A 27,783-nucleotide genomic window follows, 5' to 3' on the forward strand; every position below is an offset into this window, starting at 1 on the left:
CTGTAACGCCTTCGGGCCTTGAAAGTACGCGAAATAAATAAATAAGCAAATAAATAAATAAATAAATAAATTCACGTTGTTTCAAATTTTCACAAGATTTAAAATATCTGTCAGCATTAGAATGATACTTCACAACCTAGCAAATATGCAGGTACCGCGCCCTGTGGGTCGAGTCGGCGAAAGGGAACCTCTGACGAGCCAGAAAGGCCCAATGGTGCCTCACAACGAGAGGAGCACTGCGGGCCTCCGTGGCAAACCCTCATCAGGCACACTGGTTGTACTTTGCAGAGCACGCGAAAGTTTTAATCAGCATGAAAACTTGTTCTCGTAAACGATTTTGTAAGTACGCACCACAGTCCCACACTACGGTGAGAGGCGCGCTGAGAGTTTCAACGACTTACCCGTACCATTTCTTCTGTAAGAGGTGCTTTTTCTTCTTGTCTCTAGCTGAGAAAAGAAAATCATCTGTGGCAGACAGCATAATTCTAATTCTTGATCTAAATTACTCGATGAGGCGGACAATACTTCGACGAGGAATCGAAATCCTTTATTGGCCAATTAGCACAATTATACTAATTATTTTTCTGATTAATTTATGGCACATACATAAATCTACGAATTGAAGCTAGTGATTATACAAGGCATAGTGACATATAACGAATTCTGAGGATTGAACCGGTTTTTAGACGCATGCCGTCAAACTTGCACTAAATATGCGCAGTTGTTCCACTTACTTCTTTAAGAAAAGCTTTTTTTTATGTGGATTGAAGCACATTAGTAACTGGAACGCCAATGTATTTCGTCGGATACCTGCACATACGAGCTCAGATCTTTATCACTCTAGGTCCCAAATAGCTAAATTCACGAGCGAGATATATCACAGACAACGGCACCTTGCACGGGCTAGGACACTCGAACGCAGTTTTGGTGGAAATCCGGACGTTTATATTGCGGACACGTGGAATCGGGATAATAAACCTTTCACTGTGGTAGCCACAAACGCATAAACCACTATTTCCGCAGCAGTCAGAACAGAGTCGGTGGGCACAGCAGAGGCTGTGGCTACGCGTGACGCTGAAAGTGAGATACGTTCGATACTAACCGACTCGAAGCCGGCGTGCCCCCTTTTGTGACAGGCACCCCACCCGAATCCTAGGAAGCAATCGCACACAGCCCCACGCTATTAAATGGCGCGACGGGGAGCGAGAGGGCCTCGCTCGAGAACGTAGCATCCCAGCGATGGAACGCGCTCTCGCGGAATCCTCCGATCAAACCAAAAAGAGGCACAGAGGAAGGCGAGGGTGTAGCTCTCCGGACACATCCTTAGACTCGGGCCAAATATGGTACTGGCGTAGACCGTACACACAGCTACTCCTACAACACCACGTAGACCCCACCCACGTAGATCCCACCACATTTCTCGTAGAAGTAATGGCCTCTTCATCGAAAAACTTGGATCAAGGGTAAGAATTGTGCTATCTGCAGCAAGAAATTTTTGAAAATTTAAGAATATGACCTTGTATTCATCGTCAGCTGCAAGCTGCCCACACTCATTTTTCATAATTATTTCTATGCGACGCTACTAACGCGCCAAGCGCCTCAAAGCACTGGCTTGCACGAGAGAAATTCGTCAGGGCGTTTTATTCCACACATTTAGGCATGCGTCCGTGTTGGCCTAATGGTTTGAGCATTGGGCTTCTGTCACACTGTCCACATACGTAGTCCATAGCGGTTTGATTACCTCCAAAGTGCAGGAAAAGTCTGCTTCGCCTTAAAATCTTACTTCCGCAGCTCTCCAGAATGTAACTTTTCGTCTTAAACTCACCAAATACAACTTGGATTACTTCAGTGATCATTTCTGCGTTTTTGAATTTCAATATCAGGTCCTACGCTGTCTTGTTGGCTTCGTTTTATGGATCCCGTCTACGGCTCTGGTAAAGCTGCATCATAAGATGAACAACTCAGAAGACATGTTACCGCGTCATATATTAAATACAACGTTGACTAAATGAGAAACTGGTGCTGTAAATACGCGACATCCGCTCCTATAGCGATTCAGTACAATCGGGAAGCGGTATTTTCAAACGTCTTCGTACCTTCTAGCTTTGATTTCCTTCGCGGTAAATTTCTCAGTTTGTCATATGAGGTTGCTTTTTTCAGTGTGTTAGCATTACGAGTGTCAAAGTGGAGAAACCTCAATGTGAAGTGTGGGAAACCGGTGACGTGGTATATATATATATATATATATATATATATATATATATATATATATATATATGAACGAGAAGAAGGGAAACCGAGGCGCCCGATTTTTATTAGTCATTTCATAAGAAGCGAGCAAACAACGACACCAAGGACAGCATGGGGGAAACCATTTGCAGTTCTTAATTGAATTGAAGAAATGAAAATTACATGTAAATGAAAGTGGATGAAAAAGCAAGAGAGAGAGTTAAAAGAGACGAGAAAGGTAGGGAGGTAAACCGGAAGATAGATATCCAGTTTACTACCCTGCACTGGGAGACAGAAAGATCTTTAAAAAAATGCACACACATGAAAAGAGTGGGAGAGGGGGAAAAAAGAAGAAAAGAAACTGGCCGCAGGTAGGATACGAGCCAGCGCCTTCGCATTACGCGTGCGATGCTCTTACCGGTTGAAATACCGCGGCGCCGTTTTCCCATCCACCAAATTGGATGGGAAGTAAATTGTAATTGATATAGGAGGGTGGGAAGCAGAACTTGGCGGTTATCTTCCGTTCACTTTCCCAATAGTTTCGGTCGGTGCACCGACCTTCTTAAGTGTGTACGTAGTGCAGCTGACGGCTCTCCCGAGTTCCGTCACTTGGACTTCGCTCCTCGAAGAGGCAGGACGTGTGTCGAGCGAGCTCTTGAACACTGTGCAATGTGGTCAACAACGACGGCTATGAATTCAGGACCTCAAAGAGGTGCGGCGTAATGCTGGCGCACTGCTCCCGCGTGTAATCGCTAAATCGCCAGTGCATATTTTTTTAAACCATTGGTTCCCGTTTGCAGTGTTTCTAAAGTTTCCTCTCTTACTTTCGCTGTTTTTCTCTCTTCTCTTTCACACATAAATTGTATCCTTAAAAACTGAGAAACGAGAGCGAACGTACTATGAAACAAATATTTGGCGATACACACCCACTAAGCGCTTACCGTGTGGTCCGTGGGGTAAATATTTGATACCCAATTGATTCGCATTGAACTTTAGGTGTTCTGGTGGCGGTGAATTAACTTGTTGACGCTGTCACAGCGCAAGGCGATACGTCGCAGCCAAAGTGCGTCACAGACACAATACGCCACAGCCAAAGCAGAGGATACGGGCTCCGTAATCACGTTCTCAACCATGCTCATGGCCAATTCAAGTAAACAGGAAGGCATCGCTAAAGACAGGACGTCAAGGAAGTATTAAAGAACAATCGTCCTTCCATCGGGTCTCGTTCAGTTGCTTCCCTGTTCTGGCCTTGAGGCAACGAGCCGAGGCAAAGCCACTGCTACGATTCAGGTGAAATCTTCATACAGAGCTCCAAGATCTTACAAGGAAAGCGCGACCGTGTGGCTGGAGTAGTCCATTCTCTCGTCTTGCTTGTTTGCTGCTCCAGCTCCCTGGCGACGTGTCTTCGCTGCTACCCAACACCTCCTGTATGATGGAAGGCCTACGCTCTTTGGCCCATGACGTCAGGTAGTGATAAAGCCATGAAGACAGCGCTCAGATGAACGAGCGATGCTACTTCTTGAGACCTGAGGCCATCGATACCTGCAGCATCGCGACGTGATAAGCACCTGCATTATCGGCTAGGTCACATGTGCATGAAGCGCAAACCGGACAGTGATTATGAGTCGTGTGCGTTCACACTTCGTTACACGCAGGTGTGTGCCAGTTACACTGAGCCGTACCTTCGTAATAACGGCCGGCGCAATGAAAAGAAATGTACTGTATCTCATTGGTCATAATATCGCGGTTCACGATATTCATAATTAAAACAGTTTTCGCGACCACTCAAGGAGCTAAAAATATAATAAAAACACCGACGAAGTCACGGTTATTGGCCGTATAATGGTATGTGGTGTTGTGTAGCATTCTATTTTTTTAATCTAAATATTACCCAAACCATTGCCCAAGAATGTGACCAAAGCGACCAATATCTACAATCATATATATCATGACATATCATATCATAGGTTTATATTCATCTATATTACATAAACCATCTTGTACGGTACAAATGTATTTGTTCCCCTAGAGCGTCATATTGAACGCATGGAATTGTGGTTATAGAAAATACGCATTTTTAATAGCATTATATATGCACTCATATATGTTGTTATTAGGTTTACGCCTCCAATTCGTTATCACTTGTTATCTGCCAAATATTTGCTATACTGTAACCGCCGCGATAGCTTAGGGGCAATGGCATGGCGCTGCTGAGATCGTGGCCGCATTTCGATAGGAGCGAAATGCAGAAACGCCGGTGTACTTATTTTGAGGCGAGCGTTGAAGAACCCCATCAAAGTTATTCCGGAGCAAAGTAAGACATAATTAAGACAAAGTAAGACATCCCCAGTACGGCATGCACATAATCAGATCGTGGTTTTCGCACGCAAAACACGAGAATTTGTTTTAATGATTTACTACTGTATAACCATTGCGCATGAGTGCAGCCCCGCCAACCAGCAGTTTTTTCAACAAGACGGACCTATTGAAACGCGTATTTTTAAACTATTTTGATGCTCCTGCGGCGGCACTTTTGATTGGAAGGGTCAAGGATGGCGGGCAGAGATGTGCGTTCATCATCTAATACTAAATATTTCGAGGATGGTTATGCCCACGACTAAATTACTTGGATGCACTACGACTTCCAGACCGCTTATTATGACATTACACTCGACCATCGTCGGTGACGAAAGCGCACACAGCTTATAATCACTCCATCATTAACACTCCGCTTACGTGTATACTCTCGCGGATAACGCAGGAACTTATCCCGAGACGGTACCGAAGCTATATCACTGCAGGCTACGTATCTTGAGCGATCATGGGGCCCTGCACTTGACATCACCACAAAATGGTCGAATGGGTGCTCTCGCACAAAACCCACTAGATGTGACTGTAATGCTCATGGCACGCGCGAGCGACAAGCAGAGGAATTATCTCAGAAGGAGCGTGCCGACTTGATATCTCCTGAGCGACCTCAGCCCGTTGTTTGTTCCTTCGTGTCTCCTTCCGCGGTACCGGCGCGGCGTCGTAAGACTGCGAGAGAGTTTATCTTATCCAAAAGCACGATGTTGAGATGTACTCGTCATGTCAAGAGCCCTCTTCTCTCGCAAATCTGGTTGGTCCCCTCATTGACTGCTCGAGACTGCCAGTGAACCCAGGTGGCGACGTGTAGGAAAGCTCCTTGAAGCGATTCGGAGTGGATGAGCGTGGTTACCGAGAACGCCGACTGCACGAGAGCAGCCAGGCGCCCGACGCCGCTGTACGTGCGTGTTATATACCGGCGTTGTCGGAGGAGATCTTCCGGTTCCTGGTCTACAGACGTGAGTCGCCTTGTGTCTAGGGCGGTGATCTCATCAGCGTTCCGCATTTCCTTTCCTGCCGGTCTCTCCGTGCGTGCAGAGCGGCTTTCTTTTCGCGAAAGAGAACAACCTTTCGTTCTTAGACCGATTTATCGTAAAGATGCTTGAAAACCATGTCTACCAGCTGAATGGACGAGTACAAGTTCTGAAGGCACGTAGTGGCGACCTAGCAACATCGATGCCTGCGCCGGCCGATAAAAATATCTACAGCACGAGAACCAGTCCCATTTATTATAAGTGGATGTGGGATGGCTCATTTGGCAGCATTGGGAATATTGCAGCCGCCCATCGTCTTAGTGTCCGCTGAGCCCTTACAGCGTAGGTGTGCAGCGTTTAGATGGTGCTGCTTTCACTAGATCGTTCGTCTTCATCACTAAAGAGCCGTGAAAGAATCTGCTAGAATCAATAGTTAACCAGCGGGATACGCCAATATTTACGCAGTTATTGACTTCTTGTTTCTATAACTAATCACTTTACTCACACCTTTTACCATGCCTTATGTTCGCAATGCCTTCGATGCCTATACGTTCTACTACATGCGCCCCTGACATATCTGTTCATTTTTTCTTGTTATAATTTGTTTTGATTTTTATGTTTTCGTGACTACAGTGATTAATACTCTGCAAAAGGAACTTGCAGAGTATTACTCTGCAAAAGGAATAAGAGATGGCGGTGCCAATGACGATGATAATGATGGATGTAACGTTAAGAGACAGGAAGACCCACCGCGGTGGCTCAGCGGCTATGTTGCGCTGCTAAGCACAAGGTCCCGGGATCGAATCCCTGTCGCGGCTGCTGCAATTCAATGGCGACGAAATGCAAAATACGCCCATGTTCCGTGTATTGCGGGCACGTTAAAGATCCCTGGTGGATGAAATTACCTGCCTCATAATCATATCGTGGTTTTGGCACGTAAAACCCACAATTTCATTCATTCAATTCGAAGAGACAGGAAGAACAGCTTTGTGCATGTCCTCATTGGAGACTTTCCAATGGGAACTCCCTCCTTTAAAAATGCTTACGTTCTGTATTTTAACTCTGCTTTTGAGCGTAGTGTATCGCTTTTGTGCGCATTTGTGTCCCTGATATTTCGTGGCATTACTCCTGCTGTCTCACTTAAATTTTTCTTTCACATATATCTTTAATCACCTACAAACGCCCTGGAGATTCGTTTATGCAGGGTTTTCGTGTTTTTTTTTTTCCTTCTGTAGTTTTGCGCTTATTTAGTATGCCAAGTATGCACCAACAAGGCCGTCAGCAAGCATTTTTATTCTTGCCTGAAGTCGCACCGTGCATTAAGATAATTCAGAGTCAAATAGCCCGATCCCACATTTAAAAATTCAAAACACGAAAAGAACATTTCCGGCAGCGCCCATCTACAACGACGACCAGTTGCGAGAGAGCCCTCTCCTCTCTTCGCCCATTTGAGCAGCACGCATACTTTATTCGACAGCAGCCGATTGAGCGAAGCGTGCGCGATGGCGCGTCAGTTCGGCTTCGCTGGTTTTGCGTCTCTGGAGAGCTTCTAACACCTCCACGCGCATCGATGTCGCGACAGCACGGCGTCGGCCGGCGCTATATATATATATATATATATATATATATATATATATATATATATATATATATATATATATATAACCAGGGTGTCCCAGCTAACTTGGGCCAAGATGTTAAAAATACTCAAGAGGTCTAGAGAAATCGTACCGACGGCATAGTAGCCGTAGTCGTATGTACTTACGGCCAGCATTTTTTTCATCACGTATTACTTGATTAATTACTTATAATTATCGAACTTTTTCATTATTGCTTGCATCTCAAACACATCAATTACAATTCGGAGGGCACCTTAAGTAACCTCCGAATCAAGCATTCATTTCGTGCTGAAGTGGTCCTGGTTGTTTTTTCCAACAAAAAACAAAAGCCCGCGAAATAAGCGAAATACGAAATACATGCGCACTCGCGCACCGCTACTCAAGCGCCTTCAAGCAACCATTGAAAGATATACGGCTGCATTCTCTTATCGCCGCATCGTACAAGGCAGCGCTACGCTTATCAATGCGTCAGCGGTGTGTTCTCTTGATGCCGCTACCATCACATAGCGCGAAGCCCTGTATCGAGCTGCCGCCGCTAGCAATGCCGTGTATCCGTGGCTATTCGCTTGTGAGCGCTTGAGTAGCGGCGCGCGAGCGCCTATTTCGTATTTTTGATGTTTCACGCGCTTTTGTTTTTTCTCGGAAAAACCAACGAGGCAAAGCTGAGCAATAAACAAATGCTTGATTCGGAAGTTATTTGAGGTGCCCAACAACTTTGTAATTGATATGTTTGCGATTCAAGCAATAATTAAAAAGTTCGCTAATTAAAAGTAATTAATTAAGCAATACTTCAAAAATATACTGGCCGTAAGTACATACGACTACGCGTCTACTGCGCAGTCGGTACGATTTCTCTAGAGCTCTTGGGTATTTTTAAAATCTTGGTCCAAGTTAGCTGGGACACCCTGTATATGTTGCGTTCATTTCATTGGCAAGTATGAAGAACCAAATAACGCAGCGCAATTCACGTTCCCGTTACATTTACCGGAGAAGAAAAAGTCGACACCATCCCTAAGCGCCTGCATCTGCTGCATAATTTTCTATGAGGAAAATATTTGCGCATATGTGCTCGCGCAATAAGCGAGACGGGAGCTGCGTTCATCCAGTGAGTTTGTTTCGTGCACTTATCTGCCAGCTGCCTCCATTGCCAAGGTCAGCGGAGACGCCGTGAGCGCACCGCGCATCCTTGGGAGCGATCCAAGGCTTCTTTCTGTTTATACGCGGCGGCAGTCCGAGGAAAAAACAGAAAGCAACGGCGACTCGCCCAACCGCGCTTCGCCGTGAGCTATTCTGCCCCGTCCGCGAACGTTTGGAGCAGCCGGTTCACTACGCTCCCCCCCCCCCCCCCCCTCCTTGGATCTCGCTAGTCTTTATTTTTCCTTTAGGGCTCACTCGGTCAGCGACTCGCTTTAGACTGCTTCCTGGATTGGCCGCAAGGGTTCATAGACCGCAATCTCACCTCGTCCGAGGCGAACGCGTAAGTTGGGTAGTGTCGAGAATGGCGTTTGAGCTTGTTGGATGCCCGCTGCGAGGAAGGTTTGCAGCAGAAAGCACTGACGTTGACAGCGGGGAAGACGGCACACCGCTCGTTCTGTCATTCGGTCATCGAGCTCTGGGACAGTCGCCCTCGTTACGACTTCGTGGTGCGTGTGCGTGTTTCCAATGCTGACGTCACATCGTCGCGCACCTCTTGAGAAATACAGTTAAGTAAAGTACAGCTTTTGGTTCGTTTGCGTAGCACGATTACATTAACGCAACAGCCAAGAGTCAGTCAAGCCATCGAAACCATACTTGGCGCAGCGAAAATTCACTGTTTGTTTTCATCGAAATGCACGAATGATGGGGCAGGCGGAAATGAAAGTGGGCGAAAGCACAACTTGTCCCAGGCGGGGACTGAACCTGTCACTTGCGCACTGCGGTGCTCTGTCACTGAGCGGCCGTGCTCCCGCACGCTTTCTTGGGTGTGCTTCGAAAATAGTGTCGGTGTGGGCTTGTTGGTATTCCATGCCAGCAGACTTGGGTAAGGAAACATTAAGACAGTAAAATGGGCGGTTTAGTGGCTTGGTGGTTATGACGTTGAGCTGGGGCGGTATATTGAAACGATCCACTTCGGCGATACTATCGCCTCCGGCCACGGCGGCCTCATTTCGACGGGGGCGAAATGCGAAAGCACATGAGTACTCGGATTTAGGGGAACGTTAAAGAACCCCAGGTGGTCCTAATTTCCCTAGTCCCTCACTACGGCGTGCATCGTAATCAGATCGTGGTTTTGACACGTCAAATCCTATAATTTAATTCAACGTAATTTTTAAGCACTCTCGCCTCGGCAATAGTATCGCCGAAGTGGATAGTTTCAGAATACGGCTCCTGATAAGCCCGAGGTCACGGCATCGATTGCCTGCCGCGGCAGCCGCATACCGATAGGGGCGGAATGCAAAAAACACGCTCGTGTGCCGTGCATTGGGTGCATGCTGCAGAAGCCGAGTCGGTGAAAAATAATCGGGAGTACCCCGCTATACTGCTTGTCTCATAATCAGACTGCCCTTTGGCACAGAAAACCCCGAATGTTAACTCTTTTTTTTTAATGAGCATAGAAAAAGCACTCTGTCGGCTAATTTATTTATGCGTACTATAGACCTAACGCGGGAGTGTTCGCCAGCACCAATCGTGGGCCATGTTGGTGAATGTAAACATCGTTTTAGTTTCAGGCAGCACGTACTGCGTCAGCTTAGGATCAGGCCAATAAGCCCTCGCGTTCTACCGCTCATAGCATCAATGCTGCCAAAATACAGGCTGTCGCTATGTAATATTGAGGAGGATAATGGGTAACCAAGGGGCTCCGCGTTCTGTCTCAGTTACAGCCACACGATGCCAAGAAAATACGGAACCAGGAAAAATCCAGCCCCTCGGTTCCTCTTGTTCTTGTCGCTCATGTGCAAAGTATACGAGGCCATGTTTTTGAGGCTGTTTTCGCTTGGTTATATACTCTTGCTTTTGTTCACGAAACAAATATACGCTGTCGTTCCGAAAGAAGTAAACCAGCCAGAAGTCAGTGCTGTCTTCTTCACTTTCGTTGTCCAACTTTGGTTTCGTGACATCAATTGTAACTGTTTGTTTAGTTGGGCACCGTAGCAACGATTTTTTCAGCATTGTACTCTCCCTTTCTATCGTGAATTCTGTCCATTGTCTGAGAGCACCGTAGCATCGGGTCACTGGCACGCTGGGCTTGCAAATGTGCGAGCCTTTTAAGCTCTCTTTGATACTTATGGTACACGCTGTTGTTCATCGATAGAAATGAAGCGTAACTCTTCTCAACGCATCTCAACGCGCAGACAGACAGACAGACAGACAGACAGACAGACAGACAGACAGACAGACAGACAGACAGACAGACAGACAGACAGACAGACAGACAGACAGACAGACGTACGTACGTACGGACGGATGGACATCTTGACCAGAGTTAGCGCTCGAGTTAGCGCTCGTGCTGTCTGCTCCTTTCTGTGTCCGTGTTCACTTCGCGCTACAATCCAAGGTCATCTTGACCAGACAGACAGACAGACAGACAGACAGAGACAGACAGACAGACAGACAGACAGACAGACAGACAGACAGACAGACAGACGGACGGACGGACGGACGGACGGACGGACGGACGGACAGACAGACAGACAGACAGACAGACAGACAGACAGACAGACAGACAGACAGACAGACAGACAGACAGACAGACGGACAGACGGACGGACGGACGGACGGACGGACGGACGGACGGACGGACGGAGTCTGACAGACGGACAGACGGACAGACAGACGGACGGACGGATGGACAGACAGACGGACGGACGGACGGACGGACGGACGGACGGACGGACGGACGGACGGACGGACATCTTGAGCAGACGAACGGACGGACATCTTGAGCAGACGGACGGACGAACGGACGGACATCTTGACCAGACTAGTGCGCTGTAAGGTCTCGGTATATCCAAGGACCTCAGGCGCTACACTTCACTGGGAAAGAGGTAAGGGGAGTGAAAGTACAGTAATCAACGATCATTCTCCAGACGCGAAATATGTATCGTCTTAACGCGTCTGTGTCAGAGCGCACCGAGTTTTAAAAATTCATGCAAATCCTTGGTTGCGGTTCGGCGTAAGATCTCGTAACCACAGTGCGCTCGCCTATACTCTCTGATACGTGCCCTGGTAGCGCTCAGATCCGGAATTTGAAGAAAAAATAAGGTAATATGCATGAGTACGTAATAACTCTTATATCACCCGGCGACAGATTGGTATTCTGATTATGAAAGACACGCTCTCCACGAAATGCAAGCATTGCGTAAAAGCGATTGGGGACTTCATCATGAGCGGCTGCGATGCCACCACCAAGTACACCAGCGACAAGACTGCTCGAGTCGGTACATGTGACTATAAATTAATAAACAAAAGCCAGCTAACAACACGCATACGCAAGAAGCTAGCAAGGGAAAGACTAGGACGCCTGCTTATCTTGCTGAACCTGCAGGTGTTCTCGCCTATTCCTTGTCGCTTGCGTATGCATCTTTGTTGCTGTCACTTGATTTTGTTTACGATGCCCGCCTCTGCAAGGTGGTCCATTTCTACACGTAAGACGATTGCAATAAGTTTTGTTGTGTGACATAAACGACGCGATCGCTGCTTCGTTGTTTTAATAGTCGCGTAATCAGCGTTTTCTTAATACGTCTCGGGTCAACTTCACGGCACGCTGAAGTAGCGGGTCCTCTCTGGAGAATCGCACAGGCAATTGAATGGCGACAGTACAGCGATGGCGGACCGGACGAATGGGAGCGTATCCTTCGGAGCGAGCCATAATTGCAAGGCACAACGACCAGCGCACCTGTAATATGGTGGAGGCTTTTCAAATTTATTTTTAAAGAGAAAATCACGCGTGCAAGCCAACCTTCACTTGCACTGATGAAGTAGAAGACAACACTTCTAGGTCACTCTTAACGTGCAGCTCTATTCTTGAGACTGTCTGTCCCGTCCGTGGCAGAATGTCTGCACCAGGAAACACACGGAAAACACGAAATTTTCAAGAAGTTTGTCAATTCTGAAAAATTCGGGGGGAGGTGAACAGGACAATTTCACCCTCGTTGCACTGAATCGTGCGAAGTGGCACCTACAGTGGTTATGGCGAAGCTAGTGGTATGCTAGAAGAAAGCTGAGTTTTCAACTGAACCTAGCCGATCCTCAAATAATTAGGTATTTTTCTCGGTTTTACAGAAAGCGAGTCTGGCCTGGTGGCTAGAATATGGTGAAACACACCATTCAGTCGTATTTCACAGTGCGACCCATCTGTTTTACGGCGCGCTGGTATTTGTTTAATATTGGCAGTAGTAACTGTTGAGAGTCGCATTACACGCCTGAGGCATCTTAGCTGTCGCTCGTTGTCGGGTGTCCGCCGGCTCCCATAGCGGTACGTGTGCGGTACGACGTGTGTGTTGTCCTTCCTTTCTTCCTCGTCCCGTTAGACACCCCTATGCGCTCGGGATGCCAGGTGCAATCTTTTATTGCCTCGCCATAGAATGTGTTGCCCCTGGAGAAGCCGGAAGGCGGAGGGTTTCCAACCAGTCACACACTCTGTGGAGTGTTACCCTCCCCCCACGTATTCACCGCCCTGCCCACCTTAACCACTCACTCATATTCGCCTCGTCTCTCTCACTATAGGCTCTGTATACAGCAAGACCTCGAGTTTTCGCTGCCTATCATATTTAAAGGAGTGCCAGTACGTATTTTTCCTGTTATGTAATCGAACCCACACGCTTCTCGCACTCGATCAAAAGGATGACACTTGTCAAGTACGAAAGTTGGGCAATAATTATATTTTAATTCGATACTGAAGTTCATCTCGACGTGCTACCCTGGAGTTATCGACATTATTGCGAAGTTATGACGTGCACACGACGTGCATTAAAATTCGCACACGCCGTACAGCAATAAGATTATACGGGGTGTTTTCTTCTTTTTTTTTTTCTAGATCATACACAACCATTTAAAACCGCCTGTGGAAGATGGAGCAATAATAATCCTTCAGGTAGATTACTCAAAGCGGCGGACATGAAGTGAAGTGCATAATCGACTAATTAACAAAAATTAACTAATAATATTTTAATAACCTTGCATGGTATGGTATGGTAAAACTTTATTGAAGTCCTGCAGATCGTGAGTCTTCACGAAGCGGGCAACTCCCACGTGGGAACCGGGTGGCCGAGCCTCTCGGCCGCATAGTGGGCCTGCTGGACAGCCCAGAGTTGGTCAGCCAGAAGAGGGCTGCGGAGAACCGCCTCCCATCTGGCCGAGCTGTTATCGATGATAGAGCATGACCGGGCACACCGCCAGAGCATGTGTTCTAACGTGGCTATTTCTCCACAATCGCCGCAAGTACCATTGGTGTAAGTATCCGGATAGATTTTATGTAAGAGCGACAGATTGGGATACGTATTCGTTTGTAGTAGACGGAGCGTTAATGATTGAGCTCTATTGAGCTGCGGATGAGAACCGAAGTAGGTTCTACGGCTGAGATAGTAGTTTTTAGTAATCTCGTTGTAGGTGGAGGGCGTGTCCCTGTTCTTTGGGGAGTCGGCTTCCGATTGGTCGAGGGTAGCGCGGTGGGCAAGTTCACGCGCAGCCCCGTGAGCCGACTCGATGAGGTTGGGAGGAGCACTCTTTATCTGGCCCTGATGTGCGGGAAGCCAATAAATGAACTGGTGCGTGATTACCTCGCCCACAAGAAGTCAGAGGGCCTGTTTGGAAACAGTGCCTTTTTCAAATGCTCTGACTGCGGACCTTGGATCACTATCGATGACATCCCGTGAGCTATCCAGCAGCGCTAATGCAATAGCCATTTGTTCAGCAATTTCGGAGTCCCTCGTCCGAACCGAGGCAGCATTGGTGATTCCTCGCCGACCATCGACAGTGACGATGGTGAATGCCCGACCTCCCTTACAAGAAGCGGCATCCACAAAGCTGAGCTGTCGCTGATCACTGTGTATTCACGCGATAGCGTTAAGGAGCTCGTGTCGCAGAAAAGCCGGTGTCGTCGGCATCGGCGCCGTTGGCCGTGAGCGAAAAATCTCGGTAGGTAATTCATAAAAAAACAACTTGCAAGATGGGCTGGGTGGAATCACACCAGGGTCTCCGGAGTGGGAGACGGAGACGCTACCACTCAGCCATGAGTTCGATGCTTCAAAGCGGGACAAAAGCGCCTCTAGTGAATGCGGTGTTGCCTTAGAAACGTGCCGTAGAAAGTTATGCTGCGGTGTATATCGGTAATTATGAGCATGTAAATTACAGAAGTCGCAGTTAAACGCGTAGCGAAGTACCTTTCCGCAACATTTCTTCTGCGCTTGCCGCGCACGCACAGCCATCTTGCGGCAAACACAGAAGACCCCCTCCTCGTAATGTACGGTGCTGCCCCTACAGGTGGCGCGCCACTCGTCCGCGCGACGCGGCTCCTCTTTCCGCTCACAGCGTGATTCCTAGGTGCAGCGTCCGATGCGGGACGCCTCTGACGTGATCGCTGCGCCGTAGCGCGTCCGGTGGGAAAGCGTCCCCTGCGAAGTGTGCCGTGCTGCTGGCGAGGAGTCATGCGTCTGCGTGATGTTCCCAAGCGAGATAGAGGATCCCATCGAGGCGTCAGCCCCATGATCGCGTCCTCCTTGATGGCGCGTCGCGGCCCGGCTGTCTGTGCCGATCACGACGTTTGGCTCGCGTAGATCGTTTCTCCCTCCGAGACACCGAGTTCTTTAGTTCTTTCAGCTTGCTCAGGCGCCCGTTTCGTCTTTGTGCGACTCAAGAGCATGCCGAGCGAATGAGTGGGCGGTGCGAACGGGGTGCGATAACGCTATCGTTTTCCACTCTTGAAGGCGAAGCTTAAGTGTTCTCCAATTTTTCGCCTAAGGAGGTTGGCCGCCCTTGCCCTCCTTCTACCGCGATTATGATCGGGGTGCATGTTCCTAGGTATGGGCGCGACCGTAACGTTCTCACGAATCGACGGAGGGACACCAAAGAACTCCTCCGCTACTCTATCTAGTTGATATACGAGTTCCTGCAAGATGGATCTCCCTGCCTTCGTCGTAGTGAGGCGATTTATCTGTGCGCGCTCCTGGGCCTCTGGAATCTCTTCCAGAATATTATGATTGCCAAGCTGCATTAAGCACTCTGTACTAGTGTATACGGGTAACCCGAGAACCCGCTTAGTAATCTTCCTAAGCTGTGCATTCAATTTATCCCGCTCTGCCCGTTTCCATCGACGCATGGCTGCCACGTATATAAAGTGGCACAGAACGAAGGCGTGCATTAGTCGCTTGAGGTTATCCTCCTTCAGTTCATGATGCCGATTTGATACCCTCCGAACTAGACGAACGGCACTTTCAGTTTTAGCAATTAGCTTGCCTACAGTCTTGCCATTTGCACCCCCTGACTCAACGAACATGCCCAAGACCTTGATTGAATCGACTCTGGGGATGCGGCAACTGTTTCTTGTATAGGTTAATATCTGTCTTATAACGATGTCTACCCCTTGGGCATTGGACCGCGTTTCTTGGGACTATACAGTAAGAGTTCCGACTTCAACGGGGAGCATGTGAGACCGGTGGGTTCGAGATAGGTTTCGATTGTGTCTACGGCCTCCTGTAAGGCGCCCTCAACCTGACCATCACTGCCTCCTGTGCACCATATAGTTAAATCGTCAGCATACATAGTGTGTTTGATGCCTTCAATCTCGAGAAGCTTTCTGCTAAGGTCGACCATGGCTATATTGAACAACGAGGGGGAAATGACTGACCCCTGTCGGGTGCTCCTCTCGCCAAATTCCAGCAATTGTGATTCGAGATCGGCCAGCCGGACGGTAGCCTTCCTAACCGAGAGGAACGACCTAACATAGTTGTAAAATCTCTCACCCAGATTGAGCCGAGATATGGAGGCTAGGATATGCGAATGTAGAATGTTGTCGAAGGTCTTCTCGAGATCATTGTCCCACAATGGCCCGAGTGTCGCTAGAGTTGTTGTCTATGATTTGATGCTAATGAGTTTCATGGTATCCTGTGTGGATAGGCCTGCTCTGAATCCTATCATACTATGTGGGTAAATGTCATTATTCTCCAAGAACCGGGAGAGTTGATTCAGGACCACGTGCTCCGCTACCTTACCCACACAGGATGTAAGCGAGGTGGGCCTCAAGTTGTCAAGACATATCCACTTGGGACGAATTCCAGGAACCGCGCGAGTTTCGAGATATGCGCCGGAAACTAACGGTAAAAATGCCCTATTGTTCCACTAGCTTCTTTCTCGAACTTCAGTTTTATCAACTGAAGCACAAAAGTAACTGGCACACCTATGTATTTCGTCGCATAGTTTGAGTTTGATAGCTCGAGACTGGTGTCATTCTGAAAACTGGTTCCAAGTGGATACGCCTTGCGAACTCACTGGATGTAATTCGTAAATTGCAATTTGTGTCATCAATTTTTTATTTTAAAAGAAAATCAGTGAAATTCTGCTAATCTATTGACTATGCATTTCGATTACTCGTCATAGTGTCCGCCGCTTTGAGTAATCCAACTCGAGGACTACAGTTACTCTATGTACTTTAGGCGATTTTTAAAAAAAATTATGTATAGTCTAGAAAAATACCCATCCTATAGCTTGCTCATAAGAACATTGCTCATAAAAAGTTGGTCATAAAAATTTAGGCAGAACACATCTCCAATGCCTCTCCATGTAAGCGAAGCCTTCCTAGTTTTGGAGAACATTGCATTGAAACGTAACACATGAGCAGGATGACGTAAAACTATTCCAATTTTTTTTGTTCAAAATCAGCCATTAACTCTCCGCCATAGGTCAAAAATGATTCGGTACGTGCAGTCCATATATGCGGCGCCCTCGCCCTTTTGACCTATGATGGATGGCTAATGATGAATTTGGAATAAACATATTGAAATAGTTTGCGTTATTGTGGCCATGGGTGTGTACAACGTGTAGTTGTCTTTATGTACAGATTATTGCACGTCCATGGTTTCGGGTGGTTCCTTCTTGTTTCGCAGCTCTATCTTCTGAATGGGCGTCATTCACAATTTAGAGAAAATATATTCGGCACTCTGTTTTATATACGTCTGATGATTGTTAATTGCCTCTTTCTGATTGGTTAGTAGTTCAGAGTACCTTTCTTCACTATATAGTCCTGTTGCCGAAAGGCCCCGTGCTGACCATATCCGCGCGTTTAAATGGCTAGCTAATATGCCTATGTGTCATAGGTCACGTGAGTGGAATCAGAAGAAAGGGTGTTAACCGAGAGGCCTGATTTTTATTAATCATATCGTAAGGAGCCAACAAAAAAGACACCAAGGATAGCACAGGAGAAATTAGTTGTACTTACTAACTGAAATAAAAAATATTATAAATTAATGGAATTGAAAGTGGATGGAAAAACAACTTGCCGCAGGTGGGGAACGATATCCCACGTCTTCGCATTACGCATGCGATGCTCTATCATTTCAGCTACCGCGTCTTCCAATCCACTTTCTGGGGGATTTATGTGTTACTACTAGAACTAACCCTGGGAGTGTTAGCCAGCGCCACCACTCACGAACCTTGGCGGCGGATGTGGAACATCCTTTCTGTCGCAGGCGTCATGAATACTTGATCTTTTTGGGTGAACACAGCTGGTCAATAAACTCACAAGTGCTACCTGAAGGTATGTGGCGCCTAGCCGAGTGTCCTTGAGGACCCCTACTTTGGGAAATAAAGTTTTACCACCACCACCACCACCACCACCTGAAGGCATCAATGTTGCCGGATTCGAGACCCTCGGTAGAGCATCGCACGCGTAATGCGAAGATGTTGGATCGTTCCCCACCTGCGGCAAGTTGTTTTTTCAACCCCTTTCATTGCCGTTTTTTATAATTTCTTTGATTCAATTAGTAAGTACAAGTAATTTCCCCTGTGCTGTCCTTGGTGTCCTTTTTATTGGCTTCTTATGATGGGAGTGAGCTCAGAACACATGTGGCGCACAACCTTTATAAAGACGCCTCAGTCGATGGGGCTGATTAGGTATTCATGACAGCTAAGGACGTGGAAGGAAGGAAATATTTGTGGTTCAAATGTAGTGCGCACTCGCAGCGAGTCGCCATCGGTTAGAAACGGACGCCAAAGTGGGGGGAAAATCGCCGAGAAATCACAGTTTTAAAACAACGACAAGATTGCATGCTGCGCGCCTGTCTTGCGGCTGCATTCTCGTGCGGCAGCCACCGCTATCGCAGGAACAGAGTTAAGCTAATTCATTTATCCTGGCGCCATGATGCGTCAATTTCCTTGGTGCTGAAACCGAAATTGATTCGCAGAAATAAGTGTAATAGTTAACTATGGAGTTTTACGTGCCAAAACCACGATCTGATTATGAGGCACGCCTTAGTGGGGGGACTCCGGAATGAATTGTACCACCTGAGTTTCTTTAACGTGGACCTAAATCTAAGTGCACGGGTGTTTCGCATGTCGCGCTCATCGAAATGCGGCCGCCGTGGCTTGGATTTTGGGCCACGACCACGTGCTTATGGCAGGCCAACGCCATAGCCACTAAGCAACCACGGCGGGCGCTGGAAAAAGTATTGCAGTAAGATGTTTAGGAAGTTGTGACGCGTGGCAGTATCTTTTCCGGGGTTTAAAAGGTTCGGGTCTGGATTTAACGCAAGAAAACTAAATAATTCTTCAGTTAAATTTGGCTCCAAGTCAAATTCTTGGAGCCGAAGAGCCCAACGTCCAAGACGCCCCGACGAGTCTTTCAGTGACGCAAGCCAGCAGAGCGCGTGGTGGTCTGTCACAACGTTGAACGGACGGCCATACAAGTAAGGGCGAAATTTGTTTAAGGCCCAAACTATAGTAAAAAACGTCATGTCAATACCCTTCTAAAGTTCCTCGCGCGCGGTAGTTTTTTTCCCCTCGATAGGTTTTGGACAGTATAGGTACACCATCTCGTATGCTAAGTTAAAGAATACGGTTCCAGTTAGGAATTTTATCGGGTTTCCACACCAAAGGTAAACCAAAAACTAACATACGGCAGTCTGCATCAAAGTCATTGAAAAAATATGATAGTCATTTCATGTGGTTCACTTTTAACACAAGTCAGTTTCCTTTGGAAAGCGTGAGAATTTAATTATGTTCAAGGGTACAACAGAGTACACAGCAGGACGCGCCTGTCCGAGCGGCCATGCAGACGGTCTTCCCCGAATGCAAGCACAGATTACGAATGGTGGCTATGGACGATGGCCAAAACGGCACGCGTCCAAACCGCTGTACACGCCTGCATAAAGAGAGATAATTACAGGTTGCGTGCCGGACATATACGTATGTCGCGACAAGGCTGAGAAGGACACTGAACAGCCCTATTAATGCCGTCATTTTCAAATCACTTGTCGATATATCAAATCAAAGTAAATAACTTATTTTTCGTTTCCTTACAAAAAGGATGGGACCGCCGCTAAAAGCTGCATATGCTTTCCAGTGCCCATCGTGGCCTCTTGATTAGGTTAGTAGCCTGTTATGCTTGTTTGAAGTTTGAAGTATGCTCAACCGCCTTTCCTTTCAATTATTAGTAAATATTTCACTCTTCGGCGATTTCTTCGCACGGCGGATTCAGTTGTAGTATAGCGCGTCCGCAACCTTACGCTTTAGTTTCAGGCTGTGCGTCAGTTTAAATGCGAACTCTTGTCTATCACCGATGACTCATGCCACACTTTTTCTTAATTCAAGGAGATGTTGGTGCCTGAAGACGGCCCCTGCTACTCCTGTTTTCTTAATTGACAGATAGGCACCGATCGATGCAAAACTTCCGAACAAATAATTGTGAAAGGACTATGATGACAAAAGTACTAAAGTTCACATATATACACACAAGACATTAATGCACAAAAACAAATGTCTGTGAGCAGTTCATAAAATGCAAATGTTCGTGCGGAGGATTAACCGACGTCCCTCGTTAGTGCGGTGTTCATTTATGCTACGAAAGGAGATCGCGCATAAAAGCCCGATGCTCGGCCAAAGAGTAGAAACCTCATGCTTCCAGGTATACCGTTCCGAATTCACGTTCGCTTTCGTTCGGGGCCCATCCACAAAGACCGAAAAGGAGCGGAAAACTGGCGACCGCCACGTACACAAACAGGTGGAAGAGCACACGGAAGTGAGGATGGCCGGGACACAGCCGGGACGTTCAGGTACCGGCCATGCAGGATAGCACCGGACGGGGCGGTGGCCTTATTCGATTCAGTGCACAACTGGAGCGGCGCGGGAGGACGTCACGCGCTCCGCGCCCCCGACAATAGACCGGGCATGCGGTCGCAGCGGGCGCGGCCCACGTGTCGCTGTAAAAAGTGGTGGAGAGGCACGAATCAAATGCAGTCGCTCACTCCCGGCACTGTGTCCCGTCGACAGCGAGAAACACCGTTCCCGCTACGCGTTTCACGGGCCGTTGCGGCGTCCGTTCTGTTAGAAATCCGTGGGCGCGTACCACTTTGCCACACCCAGGACGCCGTGAGACGACGCACTTTGCTTCAGGACCAAATGGGGACCGTGGTGCCACATCGGAATAGGATTACTTGCGAGTTGCTACTCCGCGCTTAGTTCTTGGTCGTTTCCCACGAGCTGTGCAACAGCGACAATGGGATAAGAGCTGCGTCGTCTTTGTTTCGTTTGCTTCAATCGTCAGAAGTGTGCAGTGCCAACGGAAAGGAGCCTTTGTGTTGCAGGTCATGTGTGGTTCATCCTAAGTTGGCGATGAGTGTGCATCTCTGAAACGGCAATTCGGTCAACGGGACCTCTGTGCGACGTGTTCGTGAACACAACTCACCCGAGGAGTTATGTGCAGTGCGACATAAAGCTGCTACGGAATGGACTGCCCTTAATACTGCTTTCCCAGCGAGGGGATTATAGTGGTTCTCTTTACCTTGCACGGGGCGTCGACTGCGTCTTGCCACGAAGAGTTATATAGCTGAGAAAGGAATCTAATTACGACATTACGAGGTGTCAGCAAATGTAGTAAATTGCTGCTTCTTTCTTCGATGATTGACACAACAGTGCGTACAGCGCTGAATAGAATACTATGAGTGTGCACTTAAGTCGGTAGAAAGTCACCGCGATTGCTTTATGAAGGCCGTCACAATCAATAGTTCTTGGTTGGCGCGAGTGTTCTTTGGTGACATTTAAAAAACGGTATTACTTGCAACAAATTCGCGCTGTACGCCTTCACTTGGAGTCAGCATAAAGCACGTATTTCATTCGCCTCCCTTCGATCCTGGATGCGCCCAGGAGCAAAAAACGGTTTTCTTACGTCACCGTTCAATCAATCTTCGTTTCGCCAACCTGCCACCGGCAGCTTGTTCTGATACCTCGGTCATGAAGGCGCTGCCCCTTGTGCAAGGGAATGGTGCCGAGACGAGTGAAGCAATCCAGTGGCGACATTGTTGCGAAATCACTTGTTGATCCAAGGACGCCAACGCGTTCTTTTCTTTATGTCTAAGCGCTGTAGAGAATGTCACTGATAGCCCTCAAGGTATACGCTCTTTGACGAGGTTGTTGTGACGTCACCCTCAGCTTATTTGACAGAGACCTGTCCGTCAACGAATGGATACGGGGAACACGTGGCATACATCTGTGATTGAGAGGCGACCTGGTTGTGTTCGATCGCTTTCATGACCGCAGAACAGCCGATTGCTTTCGTGACTGCAGATCGTGTCTGATACTGAGCGTTTCCACCAACCCGCTTGTTATCGCTAGGACATCCAAGTAGACGTCAATTTGTGTGTCGTCGAGGATCTCACTGATGTCAATATGTCTCGAGCAACGATAAGATTTAATAACCCACCGGCACCGGGGTTCTATTGTCTGCCTTATCCGACAATTTGACGACAGCCGGTTTGGTGGACCTGTGACCTGAAGCGTGGACCGGCAAACGAGACATTGTACTGTTAAATTCGCGTCGTGACGACGAGACTCTCCAAACATGATTATCAACGAATGTTTAGTTCAGCGCACTTTCCTAGCTCTAGGACATTCAAGTGCGAGTGCGTATGTTCGCCCTACCCTTCGCGAAATGCAATCAAGGCTCTGCTTCCGAGACCGAACGATACACGAGCAAAGGTTTCGAGAGACATTGCTCTCTTCTGCAAACCACCATGAGTCCTGTGTTTCTCTGACAGGTTGGTAACATTCATGGTAACAGACCATACAACATATTATTTTGCGTGTACTTTGTACTTGCGTTGTATTTATTTTGTTTCTCCATGGTCATATTCGCATTGCAGTACGCAAGGAACTGCCTCTTTGAGACCTCAATAGGCAAACACAACATACAGATAATTCTGGCAATACCAAAATATTTATCATTGCGCAGATTACAAAGAAACATTCAACAGCTGGATCGACCCAGTTCGTCACCTCGAGAAAACTGGAATCCTGACGAGGGGGCCTGGAAAACTCTTCCGGTGCAAAAGGTAAGGCTGCGATGTCAAATCAGTTAGTACGACTTTCTTATATATTTGGTTCAAAATAATGCAAATGGTTCCGTACATTATATATCTACTTCACGAGAGTGGGTAATCTGACATGCACATCGCCTTTTTAAACACCATTTTTCTTCAAGTCAGCTGCGATTCCTTTTAAAGGTAGCCAATTACCTTAAAAGCGTAGAGCGCTTTCTTTTACAATACCTCTGACATTTAAGGCAGGTTCATGACCACTGACTGGCGTATCATTAAGGGTGTACCAGGATTTTACCATTAGCTGTCTTCATGTGCCACAGTATACGCTATAGTCATATCATAAGAAGCCAACAAAGACTGACACCTAGGACAACATAGGGGAAATTACTTGTGCTTAATAAATGAAATAAAGAAACGATAAATAATGGAAATGAAAGTGGATGAAAAACCAACTTGCCTGGATGGGGAACGATCCCACAGCCTTAGCAACGTGGTGGGGATCATTCTCCACCTGCGGCAAGTTGTTTTTTCATCCACGTTCACTTTCATTAATTTATTGTTTCTTTGTTTCATTTATAAAGCACAAGTAATTTCCCCTATGTTGTCCTTGGTGTCAGTGCTTGCTGGCTTTTTATGATATGACTAATAAAAATCGGGCCCCTCGGTTAACCCCCTTTCTTCTCGTTTAATATACTCTATAGTACGTTTAGCTTCTAATGTTTACATTAAAAAAGATAAGCCAACCAATATTCTCTGAGTACAATGGTGCTAGTGTTTGACTTTTGTAGTTTACTTCGACATCACTTCCGAATCTATTCTGAGCACACATAGAGCGGAAGAATATTTTCTGAGGGCACAGTGCACGCTTAATGCACGTACACTACACGTTTGCCAAGTTTGAGAGATCATATAAGACGCTTGTCATTGATTTGTTTGCATACAGCACAGCCTCGCGTCTTGATGAGTCCGCTGGCAGCAGTTGCAGTGCCCATCGAAAAACGTCCGCTCAGCTTGAGTAAGACGTCTAAGAAAAGCAAGGAAGTTAAGTAATGCGTACAAACATATGAGAGGACAGCCTGTGTTTTCCCAAAGTATACTTGGGTCTATCGCAAGCACTCTGCACTCAATGAAATCGCTTCCCAAAGCGAGAACCAGCTAAGATGCTGATATTTTTGGTTCATGCGTGCCGTCATCTTGGGCTCTTACACAAACCATTTATGAGTTTTGTTTCAAGTGACACCAAATTAACAAGGTCACGCGACATTGAACGACCCCGTACAACCATATCCATGCATACGAATCGACCGTACCGTTCATTTTGTTACTGCACATAGGAAACGGCAACGCTAGCAGCTCGAGATGGCAGAACTCCAGCACTTCCGTAGGCTAACCTGTATGATTGTAGTTTCGGACGACGGAAATAAACTCCAGCTGCCAACTTGCAGTAGGCGCGTGCAGCACTGCCGATGCACACGGTGTGCTCGCGTGTCCAGGGATTGTCTCAGGATGTCAACATTGTTTTTTACTGTCTCATAATTCGTGATTGGTAGTCAGCCTCGCGAAGCAGCGCGAAAGTACATTTATCTAGACTAAGTAGTCACAAAGGAACCGGGATCATGAGGAGGAAAGCTCCTTACGAACAAGAATGGGCCTACAGCACATATGGAAAGCATTCCTAATAATCACCAGCTGCTTACCGATATTTTTGGGGAAAAGACAGTGTGCAATCAGTGCATTCTACGCGCACTATATTGTGGCGCTGAAACTTTGGGGATAACAAAGGACAGAGAGAAAGAAAAATACAATAGAGGAAAGGCAGGGAGGTTAAGAAGACGCACGTCCGGTTTGCTAGCCTGCACTGGGGGAAGGGGGCATGGGGAAAATGAGCGAGAGAGAGCCCAGTTTCGCGCACCTTTGAAGGTTCGCACCGAGTCTACACGCGGTCGCCAAGACCTGTCGACTTGAGATACTCCAATAACACTTTCGTGGCTTTCAGTGCCATCGACGCGTACGGCCATGGTCCAGGGAACTTCATTTCCAAAAATGGTCTAGAGTCCAACCAGTTAAATGCTGTTCGGAGAGATTCACGCTCGACGTCGTACTGGGGACTGAGACATGTGTTCAATTGTTTCTATAGATCCACAATAGTCGCACATGGGCGTATCCCCCATTGCAATGAGGAACCAGTATGCCTTTGTAAATGCCACCCCGAGCGAGAGGCGACACAATACTGTCGTCTCAGAATGGGAAACTTCTGATAGCACTTGTAGCTTTGGGAATGGATCAAGTCTGTGAACAAAGCAGCGTTACTGCATATGTGTTCGTCGTCACGTACAATGTGCGTACTTCAGCATTCTCTGAAAAGTGCGCAATCGCTATGCGGCTTCTATTAACATTTTATTTTATTTTATTTGTCTGCGCGTTTGTTTGTTTGTTTGTTTGTTTGTTTGTTTGTTTGTTTGTTTGTTTGTTTGTTTGTTTGTTTGTTTGTTTGTTTGTTTGTTTGTTTGTTTGTTTGTTTGTTTGTTTGTTTGTTTGTTTGTTTGTTTGTTATATCAATAGATCGATCTATCGACGGATCGGGCGTAACTGATGCGTACTGTCAGACTAATCGAGGGGTTGCCGGCATCACACATGATGCTTAACTGTCCGACCTGTACATAGAGTAATAGTAAAAAAGGAAACGTAAGACAAAAAGCAAGGACCATGGTAGTAGAAAAAATGGAAAAGTAATGTGGTTGGGCGTGTTTTAAGAGACAGCAAGACAGCGGTATATATAGATTAGAGAGAAAACAAATATTGCTGCTTTTCTTGTGGTATAATTATAAAGTATACGGGAAGTGTTGTGATGCGTAGGACAGTTTTAATAGTAAAATGAATGCCAAACGAAACAGACAAGCGCAGTTCATGACACCGGAGGATTAGATCGTGTGATGAGGGGAGTGAAAAATTTGCTAGCGTAGAAGGGGGTGACGCATAAGGAGGTAATCGAAACTTGCTGGAAGAAGCCTTCGTGTTGCGGGGATGGTGATGGCGGTGGTGATGGCTGTCCGCCTGACTCAATGTGCCATGCATGCAACTGCCAGAGATGGAAATAAGGATTTTTATTCGCAGAGACCTATAGTTTTGCATTTTCGCGATTATTCGCAGATAAAGAAAATGAAGAAACAATGCCACCTGTGACGCTGCGCGGCGGTGACCGCTCATGGCACAGTGTGTACTTTTACTGCGCTATTTAAGTGGACTGTTACGCCAAAGTAAAACAAAGCACCTCTCGCCGCTTTTCAAGAGCTAGCCTGGCGATCGTGCGCTCGGCCACCTCAGACGTGCGTGCCTCCTGCCGGGCGACCACACCGACCAGATTCCGGTGGTCGACCGTGCTGAGACGATCACGTTGTACGATGAAAACGAAAAGTTCCTGCGTAAACATGTCGGCGGCTGCAGAACATCACTCTTCACCAAGGTGGCTATATCGTGGAAGAAGGGGCCCACCCTGAGAAATAAACTGCACCGCTGCCCCGAGCGGTAAACAGTGGCAGCATATGCTTCACCGCAAGAACACTTGACCAATCAGCTCTCAGGAGAAGAGATCCGCAACATTAATGCGACACTAGTATTACAAAACAATGTTAGGGGGGGGGGGGAAATGTCGGATAAAGCATGCATGTACACCCTGCAACAAAAGTTTACGGACCCCAGGATCTCCAAAAACGTTCAATTCCAGAGCAGCCTGTAGAAGTAGCCAGTAAAACTATACGACAATTTTAGCATATTCTAGTCAGGGCCCGAAATGCAAATACCAAACTTGGTTGCGAGGTTGCGGAGATGTTCAGGTTTTTCTCAGATCTCGTGCCCCGCAATATTTTGTCGCCGGGAGTACACGGGTTAAATGGGGATTGAGGAAAAATGAAAGGCCTTAACAAACCACTACAGCTTGTCTAAGCACTTCCTTCAATGTGTCAGTAGATGAGCGGAACGGATTCGCTGGTTGGCTTGATCCAGCCGTGCATAATTAGGATCTTAATAAAGGGAAAATGAGACAGCCACCAAATCGTAGAAGTTGCTCATGAAGACGGCGTGCAGAAACAAATCCAGATGCAGAAGCGAAATACTGATGCAGAAGTGAAACTTGGAGTGCTTGCAAATGAAGCCTCACAATCGTGGAGAAACACACCTACTTTGCAGCACACACGTCTTCATAGATTAGACCCCTGTCTTCAAGTTCGTCCTCCGCCTGGAATATCCCGACCCGAGACAACGGTTCTTTACCGACTGTGGCTTGGTGTCGCTTTTACAACATCCTTTGCTTTCCGCATCAAAAGGAAAGCTAGTGCTGCGTATGACCACAGCGGCAACGAGGAAACTATCGAACGCGTTCTTTTTGTCGTTGTCTCCGATACAGCGCACACAGGTTCGCGACCACGCTGGCGCATCTTGACGACCGGCCGCTTTCGGAGCAGACAGTCCCGGGCTACGCAGTTTTTGTCGCACAACACAGTCGAGGCATGCTTGAAATTTTTACGTTCGAGTGGTCTATTAGAGAGACTCCAGTTCTCAAATGCGTTCCCAACCTGATTTATATTTCTTGTCCTTGTTAATTTTCGCTATTCTTTCCCTCTTTTATTTCGCCTTACCCTTCTCCCAGTGCAGGGTAGCAAACCAGAATCTTCTCCGGTTAACCTCTCTGCCTTTCCCACCCCCGTTTATATATATATATATATATATATATATATATATATATATATATATATATATATATATCTGGGCGGGCGTCTATAGCAGCGGTTTTAATAACATGTTGCATGGGCTACGCGGTACACGTCTTAATATACGGAGATTCTTGCGTGAACCAGATGACTACAACAAGAACACATGTGCGTATTCTTTATTTTATCTCACCGACTACACGCCTTATCTGCACGTAAATAACTCGACCACTAACATGCCGCGAGGGAGTCATTGGGTCTCTCAAAAAAAGAAAAAATATATATATTACCATTATAACGCGAAGTGAGGCTGCAATGAAACAAGAAACGAAGCAATAATGCGGATGCCAGTAGAGCCTTTTTTCATCGTTACTGCCAACTGCCGTCG

The 27,783-nt window shown here is 47.0% G+C and overlaps 1 protein-coding gene across 5 annotated transcripts in view; it reads left to right on the forward strand.

Annotated features, from left to right (window-relative positions):
• Positions 1 to 27,783, forward strand: part of LOC126545157 (uncharacterized) — a 221,138-nt gene that overhangs the window by 187,381 nt on the left and 5,974 nt on the right. For 4 of the 5 annotated variants that reach the window (XM_055078266.2, XM_055078267.2, XM_050192919.3 and 1 more), the window contains one exon: positions 22,602 to 22,701. In XM_055078266.2, the coding sequence (XP_054934241.1) occupies positions 22,602 to 22,701 (100 nt within the window). Of the gene's footprint in view, positions 1 to 5,357; positions 5,553 to 22,601; positions 22,702 to 27,783 lie in introns of those variants that run through there. The other variant, XM_050192920.3, reaches the window with a different exon arrangement.

The sequence above is a fragment of the Dermacentor andersoni genome, chromosome 10, assembly GCF_023375885.2.
Source record: "Dermacentor andersoni chromosome 10, qqDerAnde1_hic_scaffold, whole genome shotgun sequence".
Classification (NCBI taxonomy): domain Eukaryota; kingdom Metazoa; phylum Arthropoda; class Arachnida; order Ixodida; family Ixodidae; genus Dermacentor; species Dermacentor andersoni.